The sequence below is a fragment of the Misgurnus anguillicaudatus genome, chromosome 11 (assembly GCF_027580225.2).
Source record: "Misgurnus anguillicaudatus chromosome 11, ASM2758022v2, whole genome shotgun sequence".
Lineage (NCBI taxonomy): Eukaryota > Metazoa > Chordata > Actinopteri > Cypriniformes > Cobitidae > Misgurnus > Misgurnus anguillicaudatus.
The window spans coordinates 18,356,144-18,368,375 of NC_073347.2; the positions used below are offsets into that span (position 1 = coordinate 18,356,144).

Sequence of the window (12,232 nt, forward strand, 5' to 3'; positions counted from 1 at the left end):
ATACATCCCTCTATCATCTGTGTGCGTGCACTTAAGCGCTGGAGCGCGCTGCGACGCTTCGATAGCATTTAGCTTAGCCCCATTCATTCAATGGTACCATTTCGAGATAAAGTTAGAAGTGACCAAACACATCAACGTTTTTCCTATTTAAGACGAGTAGTTATACTGTACGAGCAAGTTTGGTGGTACAAAATAAAACGTAGCGGAGTACTTCGACTCGGCGCAGTAACACCCTCCCTCTCCCATTATGAGAGTGTGAAGGGGAGCGGACTTTTCAGGCGAGTCGAAGTACTCCCAAAAGTGCTATTACGCCATAAAATATAGTTCCTCTTTTAAATCCGCTTAGAAAAGCTCTACGTTTTATTTTGTACCACCAAACTTGCTCGTATAACTACTCGTCTTAAATAGGAAAAACGTTGATGTGTTTGGTCTCTTCTAACTTTATCTCTGATTGGTACCATTGAATGAATGGGGCTAAGCTAAATGCTATCGAAGCGTCGCAGCGCGCTCCAGCGCTAACGTGCACGCAAACAGATGATAGAGGGATGTATCAACAATTCTTAGTTAAAGGCGGAGTCCATGATGTTTGAAAGCCAATGTTGATATTTGAAATCACCTAAACAAACACGCCCTTACCCCAATAGAATCTGGACCTTCTGTTGATAGACCCGCCCCACACATACGCAACCGGGCATTTGATTTGATTTGATTGGCTATAAGTGTGTTTTGGTAGTCGGCCCGTCTCCTTTTCCAACGCGTTTTTCAAACATCGTGGACTCCGCCTTTAAGGTAATAACATATTTTTATATTGAAAATGAGTAGACTATTCCTTTAAGAATTTTTTAGATTTCTTCTGAAAACAAGACAAAAACACTAAGTAAGAAGGTCATTTTTTGCAGTGTGTAACCCAAAATTGTACTTTTACAATTAAAGGTAACCTGTACTTGTACAAGAAAAACAATTCTTAGTATTTTTGTCTTGTTTTCAGTAAAAATATCTAGAAATTCTTAAATTAAGATGCTTTTTCTTGATGAGAAAAACACCCAAGAAAAAAGTCTAGTTTTTAGACAAAAATATCAAATTTAAGCGATTTTGTGCATAAATCAAATAAAAAATCGAAATTTTCTTGAATTTAGTGTTTAAGAAAAATTTTCAACAAATTTTTGCTTACCCCATTGGCAGATTTTTTTGCTTGTTTTATGCACAAAATCACTTGAATTTTATATTTTTGGTTTAAAAACTAGACTAATTTTCTTGTGTTGTTTTGCTCATCAAGAAAACCATGTAAAAGTTGTCTCCATCAATTACATGGTTGTCCAATGGCGTCTACCGTAGCTTCTCTGTGTCTTTCAAAAGTGAGGGATGAGCAGTGGACTGAGCCGTTGGTTGCAATTCACAACCTCACCACTGAATGCCGCAAAAATTTACACACTGCACCTTTAAGAATTTTTTGATGTTTTTACTGAAAACAAGACAAAAATACTAAGAATTGTTTTTCTGAAAATAGTTTTTTGCACTGTGACCGTATTTATTTTTTGCTTGTAACAAGTTTTGTATCTTCATCATTGTGTTATTATTTATGTCTATTATTGGTGCTGACGCAAAGGTGCAAGTATTGATTCCCCGCCCGCCAGCTTTATCTCCTGCTGGTGTTTCATTTTCGATGTGTATTAGCACTTTTTCATTGGATCGGTCGGATTCTCTTTGACCTTGACCACGCCGCAGAAGATTGTGAATTTGGCCTCTTGAAACGAGCCCACCCCTGTGTAATGATGGTCATTGGAGTGGGATATGGACCAAAGACAGACAGGCAGAGAGAGAGCGAGAGCGTGCTGTGAATACTAACCGGGCCTTTCCCTCCTCTCGCTAATCCCTCTGTCACATCCTGTCTTTAGACCAGACACTGACATATGCCTTCTCCTACTCTCTGCTCAATGAAGAAGACACCACTCCTTCATCAAGGTTTAATGAGCCTGGAAAAGGCTCTCCTTAGCCAGGGCTTGTGGATCTCGCAGTCTGCGTTTAACACACGTGTGCCGGCAAAAGCGCCGCCTCAAGCAAGCAGGAGCGCACATACAAAGTTCTTAAAACAACTTTTGGCTTTTGATGATTTACGTTGGCTAGATTTGATTTAAAGTCAAAATGTTCATTTGGTGTCACTGTTGGTGTGTTTGTCTAGCGCCCTCGTGTGGTGGTGAAAAATAACTACATGCTTTTGGTGAATTAGATCTTTTCTCTGCAGAGAATTGTAATGAAAAGCTTCTCGTCTGTACTGATGACTTCTCCTCTGCTTCGGTTACACCTCCCACTTTAGGCAATGCAATTTTGAGTGAATTGTGATTGAGCATTTATTCACGTTCTCTTTCACAGGAGCACGGTATTCCCACAGACATGGGGTACGCTGTGGCCCCCCATCATTCAGGGGTGTATCCTGTACACAGCCAGCTGTACGAGGCCTGGAAAAGCGTTTGGGAGATCACAGTGACCAGCACAGAAGAATATCCCCACCTGAGACCAGCACGCCATCGGAGGGGCTTCATACACGGTGGCATAAAGGTAAAAATATGATTTGGGTTTGCTTATGTATTGTAGGAGTATACACTCACCTTAAGGATTATTAGGAACATCTGTTCAATTTCTCATTAATGCAATGGTGTAATGGTGTGGGGGATGTTTTCTCGGCACACTTTAGGCCCCTTAGTGACAATTGGGCATCGTTTAAATGCCATGACCTACCTGAGCATTGTTTCTGAACATGTCCATCCCTTTATGACCACCATGTACCCATCCTCTGATGGCTACTTCCAGCAAGATAATGCACCATGTCACAAAGCTCAATTTGGTTTCTTGAACATGACAATGAGTGCACTGTACTAAAATGGCCCCCACAGTCATCACCAGATCTCAACCCAATAGATCATCTTTGGGATGTGGTGGAAAGGGAGCTTCGTGCCCTGGATGTGCATCCCACAAATCTCCATCAACAGCAAGATGCTATCCTATCATTATGGGCCAACATTTCTAAAGAATGCTTTCAGCACCTTGTTGACTCAATGCCACATAGAATTAAGGCAGTTCTGAAGGCGAAAGGGGGTCAAACACAGTTTTAGTATGGTGTTCCTAATAATCCTTTAGGTGAGTGTATGTGACCCATGCTAAAGGCTTATAATCTAATTATGAAAAGTTTGATTTTAATCTTAGACACGATCTTACACAAGATATATTTTCGCTTTATATAGGATGGTTTTATGGGAGAAAACAGTAAATCACAAAGCTGGGTTTCACAAACTGGGTCACATATATATGTAGGTGTCTGCTGATTTCACAAAATAATAACCAGCCCAGTGGATAGAAACTAATTTTTGTTGTGCCCGATTGTTCAATTCAGTGCAACACTTTCTCTACGAAAGATTTACAAAGGATTGGCGCACATCTCTTTCGCTCATGTTTCATTAATGAAGCTTGATGTTTTTAAATCGGAGAAACATTAATGCATTTATTGGAGCGTGAGCTCAAATTGATCCCACCATTATCGGACGAAATGATTAATGGGCGTTTCATTCCCTCAATAAAACCACCTCTGTGTTCACTGAGGATGTCTGTTTAATGGCTGAAGCTGAATTGAGTGCTGTTTGTATCCGTCTGTAACTTTGCTCCCTCTGCAGGTGTTGCCCAGGCAGACGTGTGGCCTTTTTACTCACACCATCTTCTATAATGAGTACCCAGGAGGATCTCGCGAGCTGGACAAAAGCATTCGTGGAGGAGAGCTCTTCCTCACCGTCCTCCTTAACCCTGTTAGTAGACACAAATGTTGGATTTGTAATGTTTTTGCCTGTCTGTGTGCTCACGTGTTTTTGTTTAGAGAATGGAAGCAGGTTTTTTTTATGTGCCCCCATGTGTGGTCCTTGTTTGGTGTTTGGTAGTGTAACAAACTTGATTGTGATTTTCGCAATAGGGGTGGGCAGTATGAAAAAAAATCCCCTATATGTATGTATGTATGTATGTATGTATGTATGTATATATGTATGTATATATATGTATATGTGTATATATATATGTATGTATATATATATGTATATATATATATGTATGTATATGTATATATATATATATATATATATGTATATATATATATGTATGTATATATGTGTGTATATATATATATATGTATATATGTGTATATATGTATATATATATGTATATATGTGTGTGTATATATTAGGCTTGTGCCGGTGTTCGGTAATACGGTAAACCACGGTAGTAAAACTGCACGGTAGTGTTATTGCGGGGTCTTCAAATTACCGCGAAAAGACGTGCATTATTTTTTTTCCTTTGGCCGGTTCAAATTACACTGCACGGATGCTGCGCGAGGTGTCACTCATACGCAGGTGCACCTTACCAGAAGGATGAGTGCTGGTGCTGCTGCTTACTATTTTTACACATTACAAAAAATAATGTATGGAGTAAAGTATGGACGTTTTTTGGCTTCGTGAAAAAACAAAGAGGTAGTGCTGGTGATAAACAATTTCCCTATGTGTAGAATATGTGGACGGAACGGGTCAGCAAATTACGTGAACAACCAACTTTATGCATCTTCCAGACAATCCTCCACAGTTCACGGAGATAAAGGTAAGATACATGGCATCATATTTCATATTGTGTCTAAATAATAACAGTTAAGTGTCCGCTTAGCAATGCTAATGTCAGCTAGCTAACGTTACGCTGTTTAGTTTGTCTAATATTATTACGTCTATTAAGCTAACGTTATATTAGCAATCCTACCGCTTGCTATCTGGTAAAACACATATTATTAATTATAGCTGAAACTGAGCCTGACAACGTTAAGTTAATTACTTAATATTAAACAGACTACAAGTAATGTTAGTGCACAATGCAGCTGCTATAGAGTTCTTACCATACCAGGTCCCGCAAGTTTGATCATATAACCCAAATTTCAGTATCTTTACACTGGTAAGTTGTCTTTTTACAAAAAAAATATTTTTTTATAACCATTTAAATATGTTACGTAATTTATTTGATTCTGTATGTTGAATAAACAGTACTGTGAATACAAATGGGCATATTTAGCTGTATGTGTTCTTTTACTAAAATGAAAGGAACATATATTTATGTATCATATTTAATCATACAAACAAGTAAAAAGACAAACTATCAGTAAGCTTTACCTTCTTTTATTCTCTATAATTGTCTAAAATGCATCTTTAAGGCATGAAGTAATATTTCTCTTCTCTGTTTTACAGAGTATCCAATCATCTAGCAGTGCTGCTGCTGGCTCATTTTCAGCTGAAGCCATTCAGTCAACGGCCAAAGTGGCTTTCCATCGTCAGGCTGCATATGGACTGATGATATTTTGCAATTTAATCATTTAAACCACTAAAGTTGACTGCTTTTGCAGTTTGCACTTTATTCTGTTTGAATCTGATTGGTTCAGTTTACTGTGTATTGTTTTATTTATATCATTTTTACAAGTTTAAGTTATTAAATCTTTTATTTACACCATAACAATGACATTTGCTCATCTTTTCAACTTGTTTTTGTAATGCATTTCAACACCGTGGTAATACCGTCTACCGTAATAAAACCTTCATAAATCACCGCAACATGAAAATTTAACACCGGCACAAGCCTAGTATATATATATGTGTATATATGTATATATGTGTGTATATATATATATATATATATATATATATATATATATATATATATATATATATATATATATATATATATATATATATATATATATATATATATATATATATATATATATATATATATTATATATATATTATATATATAGCCCCAATATATGACCTGATTTTGCCAAGTGAGAGATGTTCTTAGGGCAACATATTGTGTTAAACCAAGGACAACATTTTTGTAAATAAAACTATATATAAAGTTTCTTATAGCATGATATGCCATATTTTCCGGACTATAAGTCGCTCTGGAGTATTAAGTCGCATCAGTCAAAAATGTGTTTTGAAAAGGAAAAAACATATTTAAATCACACTGGACTATAAGTCGTGTTTATTTAGAAAATGGTTTCACAAAATCCAAGTCGAAGAACAGACATTTAATCTGGAAAGGCAAGTTATTCAACTAAACAATAGCACAAACAGCAGGCTGAATAGGTGTCTGTACATGTTAAAGTAAACATGTTTTTTACACGATACACAATAGCATACAGAACATACCTGGGAGGCTGAATAGGCTAAATTAACACAACAAGACAAATCAAGTTCAAAAAGGTCTCAAAGTCATTCCACATCACTGAATCCATTAAATGACATAAATACAGGAGCAGCATAGAGCGGACTCTCGTGGCTGTAGACGGTAATGTTGTCTCTTGGTTCATATAAAAAATTATTTTGACTTACCACGTGTCTGTTGAAAGTTGTATTCTGATTGGTTGAGAAATGTTCCATGGGTATGCATTATTTTTCGATAACCGCACACCTAACTTGTCAAATGTCTTAAAAAAATCGGCACCAGGGCAATTTTGTGGTAACCGGTGGTATAAGCGGTATAATTGACTCCGGTCCTTTGAATTATTTGAATGCACACCCGCGGTGTAACTGCCACCTTGGGTGTGCATTATTTTCTTAGAATTCAATAGCCCGTTGTCAATTATTTCTTATGTATAAGTCGCCTGAACTTAAGTTCCAGGACCCACCAAACTATGAAAAAAATGTGACTTATAGTCCGCAAAATGCAGTAGTTATAGATATATAAGCAGAGCTGTCAGTAGGCAGGACTGCTTTGTGTTATTACCTTGTGTCCAAAACAAGCCAAGACAAGGAAGATCTTTATGAAAGGTGTTGTAAGCCACAGTTTAACTTGGTTGTTATGCCATCAATATAAAATTCAGCTGATTTGTGCTATACCCATGTATTCTTTTATATAAAAAATTTTTTGTTAAATTTTCATCTAAAATAACTTTTATGATTTATACACTGATAACATATCATATCATATTATATAAATAAACAGGAAACGCCTCTAAATAAACAATGTCTTACATTCGAGCTCTGGACATCACATGTCAATCAAACCGTACACCCACAAAAAGGCAGTAGGCAGCGCCAAATACACCTAAACAAGTTCACCTGGACTAAAGCAACCTGATAAACTACTACAGTATAGTTTGTCATATGAAAAGTATTGAAGAACATGGGAAGTCAAACTAGCCCCCTTTGACTTATGAAAAGTATTTTCTTTATAAAAGACAAAGGTTGGCCTTCAAAAAGCATTTTTTCCAAAAGTTAAACTTTGAAGAAGGGGGATCGTCTTATATCAGGGACAGTGCGGTTGTCTGCTTCTGAATCACCCAAACTGATGTTTCCTTTAAAGTCGCCATGAAACGGAAGTAGCGATTGCCTTATTCTCCATGTGGTGACATATATCTGTCTTCTGAAATGAAATAAGGCAGGGCTGGATTTGAATTTGTCCATCGAGATCTGATTGGATCATTTGAAGTTGAGTTGTGTTGCTAATTGCTAATCGCAGCGATCTTCTCCCGGACCCCCCCCCCCCACCTGCCATACATATTACCGGAAGTAAAGAGAGATCATATTGAGGAGTGGAAGAGATTTGCGTTTTTGATTAAAGATTATGAGAGTACATGAATAAAAAAAAAGATAAATCATTTGTAAAAAAAACACAATATTCCAAAACAAATTACAGTTTTAAATTTTATTTTCATGGCGACTTTAACCTCCTAAGACCCGAGCTTTGGTTTGGCTTGCATTTTAGATTTAAATAAATAAATATAATAATAACCAAATATTTTTCTTTGAACATGAAGCAGTGTTATTGTCCACATTTGTGTACAACAGGTTCCAGTTACACAGAATAAAGTATGATGGTGCAAACAAAACAAAAAAATGTGATGTCCACGTGTATGGGCACACCAGATCTTAGGAGGTTAAAGAAGACATATCATGAAAATCTGACTTTTCTATGTTTAAGTGCTATAATTGGGTCATCAGTGCTTCTATCAGCCTAATTCAAAATGTGAAAAAGATCAACCCAGTAACTTAGTTTTGGTTAACCATTCTCTGCAAGCATGTGAAAAAATATGTCATTGAAATTTGGCTCCCCTTGTGATGTCTGAAGGGGATAATACCGCCCCTTAATCTGAACTTTCCAACCATGGCACTGCCATTTAGTACAGAAATCAGCTCATTTGCATTTAAAGGGGACACCCAAAAACAGAACATTTTTACAAAGTAGCAATTTTAACATGCTACAATAAATTATCTGTATGGTATTTTAAGCTAAAACTTCACATACATACTTTGGGGACACCAAATATTTATTTGACATCTTAAAAAAGTTATATACAATTACCAGTAAATAACACTGTTCTCTCCCACAGATCAGCATTTTTATGACACATCTGTCTAACTATGGAAATGATCGTCTTGGCCTTTACACCTTCGAGTCTCTGGTGAAGTTTGTGCAGTGCTGGACCAACCTGCGGCTACAAACACTGCCCCCTATGGAACTAGCAGAGAAATACTTCCAGATTTTTCCAGAGGAGATGGACCCTCTATGGCAGGTAAAGGAAAAATTTGAATCACTTTTATACATTTAGAAAGTGTATGTATATTGTCAGAGTCTTGTAAAAAAAAGAGAATTTAAGTATATCTGTACTTTATTATACAGTTTTGCATTATTATTGTGGTATACAGACAATAGAGAATGGTACAAGAAAACATTTATAATCTCTCTTTATCTTCTAATCAGAACCCCTGTCATGACAAGAGACATAAAGACATCTGGTCCAAAGAAAAGACTTGTGATAGGCTGCCCAAATTTCTGGTCATTGGCCCACAGAAGACAGGTAAGATCTGTTCAGAGTCTTATATGTGAATGTGGCATAGTCCAGCTAAAGTTATTTATGGTGATTTACTACATAACATCATCCTATGTACACTCACCTAAAGGATTATTAGGAACACCTATTCAATTTCTTATTGATGCAATTATCTAATCCAGTGGTTCCCAAACTTTTTCAGCGTGCGGCCCCCCTTGTGTACCTTCGCGGCCCCCCAAAGAAATTTTGTGACAAAAACTGTTCTAAAACTCAACATTTTAATAAAAAAAACATTAAATTATACAAAAAAAGTAGTGCTTTTGGTTAGTAGCCTTATTTTTTTTAGGTTTAATTACACAGAATTCCTATTAAATTAATGTATTTCATAAAATGTCATAAAACTGGGGCCCCCCTGGCACTAGGGCTGTCACTTTTCGTTCGAAAATCGATTGCACAATCGATCGGACCAACCAAAAAACGTTTCGAAAACGAAAATAGGCAATCGATTTTAACCAAATATGTACGCTATTAATTTTAAAAGAATTAAACAGTTAAAATATAGATGTAACAAAACTCACAAACAAGCAGAAAAAGAAAATAAAGAATTCCGAAAGTGCAGTAGGTGTGCGAAAGCTAGACAGAAAATACCCAGCAATTTTACGCACCTATAGTTTCACGCTTTCAATCGCTGCATCTAGTGTTTTGCAAAGAAAATGGAGGACAACGTCAATAAACCTGTGCAACACGAGACAACGTCGAAATTGTGACCTTACAGGAGATGATGAGTTATGACAAGGAGCCACCCTTGCGAGCTGACAGCGACCCGCTTTTGAGATGGAAGATTGGCAGTACGAAATACGCAGCTGGCAACGAAGTACCCGAGTTTCCCTGGGACATCAGTGCGGTCGGAGTGCGTCTTCTCAACAGATGGACATATAGTGAATGAAAAGCGCTCTGCTCTTGACCCCTAAAATGTTGATCGACTTGTTTTCCTGACCAATAATTTGTAATGGCCCTAGTCTTTTTACGCATTTCATTATGCCTGCCTAGTGCCGCCTAAGTGTCGGTTACGTTTAATAAAAAAAATGCACAGCATGTTCTCAACTTCAAGTAAGTCTATTTAAAGTTTCATTTTTGAACAGTTGTTTGAAATGGATCGAATCATTATTTAAAATAATTTTTGAATTGCCTAAATCATAAAAGCAGCCGGTTGAACATGCAGTAATGTTTTTCATTTATGGCATCCACTCTGCATATTTTTTTAGAGAATGTTGCACTACTGTTGCTGTTTTTTATTCTGCACGAAACTTAATGACAATGAATAAGAAATATTGCTGACTTGTGCGTTTCAGGCGCTCTCTTTACATTTGTCTGTTATTTGGCGTTAAATGGAAACATCTTTTTTAGACATGGAAAATCGATTTTACAATCGATTCAATGAACACTTATATATTAAAAATCGAAAATGATTTTTTCACAAAAGTGACAGCCCTACCTGGCACCATCTCGCGGCCCCCCAGGGGGCCCCGGCCCCCAGTTTGAAAACCACTGATCTAATCAACCAATCACATGGCAGTTGCTTCAATGCATTTAGGGGCGTGGTCCTGGTCAAGACAATCTTCTGAACTCCAAACTGAATGTCAGAATGGGAAATAAATGTGATTTAAGCAATTTAGAGCGTGGCATGGTTGTTGGTGCCAGACGGGCCGGTCTGAGTATTTCACAATCTGCTCAGTTACTGGAATTTTCACGCACAACCATTTCTAGGGTTTACAAAGAATGGTGTGAAAATGGAAAACATCCAGTATGTGGCAGTCCTGTGGGCGAAAATGTGGCCTTGTTGATGCTAGAGGTCAAAGGAGAATTGGCCGCATGATTCAAGCTGATAGAAGAGCAACTTTGACTGAAATAACCACTCGTTACAAACCGAGGTATGCAGCAAAGCATTTGTGAAGCCACAACACGCACAACCTTGAGGCGGATGGGCTACAACAGCAGAACACCCCACCGGGTACCACTCATCTCCACTACAAATAGGAAAAAGAGGCTACAATTTGCACGGGCTCACCAAAATTAGACAGTTGAAGAATGTAAAAATGTTGCCTGGTCTGATGAGTCTCGATTTCTGTTGAGACATTCAGATGGTAGAGTCAGAATTTGGCGTAAACATAATAAGAACATGGATCCATCATGCCTTGTTACACTGTGCAGGCTGGTGGTGGTGGTGTAATGGTGTGGGAGATGTTTTCTTGGCACACTTTAGGCCCCTTAGTGCCAATTGGGAATCATTTAAATGCCACGCCCTACCTGAGCATTGTTTCTGACCATGTCCATCCCTTTATTACCACCATGTGCCCATCCTCTGATGGCTAGTTCCAGCAGGATAATGCACCATGTCACAAAGCTCGAATCATTTCAAATTGGTTTCTTGAACATGATAATGAGTTCACTGTACTAAAATGGCCCCCACAGTCACCAGATCTCAACCCAATAGAGCATCTTTGGGATGTGGTGGAATGGGAGCTTGGTGCCCTGGATGTGCATCCCACAAATCTCAATCAACTGCAAGATGCTATCCTATCAATATGGACCAACATTTCTAAAAAATGCTTTCAGCACCTTGTTGAATCAATGCCATGTAGAATTAAAGCAGTTCTGAAGGTGAAAGGGGGTCAAACACAGTATTAGTATGGTGTTCCTAATAATCCTTTAGGTGACTGTAAAGAACATTCTGTGAAAATATGACCTTGATATCTTTAATATTGACTGAGTTAATATTCATGTTAAAGATTGAAATCAATGATTGAAATTAACCTTTGATGCTCTTCCAGACTTCAGCCTGGATTTCACAGACAGGGTCTTATTAAAAAAAGCATGGTAAATGTAAAGTATCTCGGTCCAAGACATTTCAAATGTTTTTTTCTGTCCGCAGGTACCACAGCTTTGCACTCATTTCTCACCCTTCACCCTGCCATCACCAGCAACTTCCCCAGCCCTGTTACTTTTGAGGAGGTCCAGTTTTTTAATGGGCCTAACTACCACAATGGCATTGACTGGTAATGCAACTTTTACACCAAACTTCTGTTTTATCACCCAGTTACTGTGATTTTTTTCCTCCTCTTAAATTTTTTAGCATTACCTCAAAATCACTTTATTATACAGTCAAACTTTTCTTAATCAAATTAAAAAAAAAAAAAATTAATTTGATTTTAATAGTGAGAGACTGTCTACAGTGTGATTTAGTGGAAGACTTAATCCACTAGGGATGTAACGATTCAATCGCGATTCAATCGCGGTCCTCATTAAAAATGCCTGTCTGAAATCGATTCTGAATCGCAAGGCTGCGATTCTTTGTTTAATGCACAGCTTGTGCCTGTATTACGGCAT

General features: G+C 37.5%; 1 protein-coding gene across 4 annotated transcripts in view; it reads left to right on the forward strand.

Moving 5' to 3' along the window:
- ndst2a (N-deacetylase/N-sulfotransferase (heparan glucosaminyl) 2a) overlaps nt 1-12,232 on the forward strand; it is a 154,708-nt gene that overhangs the window by 136,228 nt on the left and 6,248 nt on the right. For all 4 annotated transcript variants that reach the window (XM_055169368.2, XM_055169371.2, XM_055169369.2 and 1 more), the window contains 5 exons: nt 2,371-2,556; nt 3,666-3,794; nt 8,405-8,587; nt 8,776-8,872; nt 11,778-11,901. In XM_055169368.2, the coding sequence (XP_055025343.2) occupies nt 2,371-2,556; nt 3,666-3,794; nt 8,405-8,587; nt 8,776-8,872; nt 11,778-11,901 (719 nt within the window). The remainder of the gene's footprint in view (nt 1-2,370; nt 2,557-3,665; nt 3,795-8,404; nt 8,588-8,775; nt 8,873-11,777; nt 11,902-12,232) is intronic.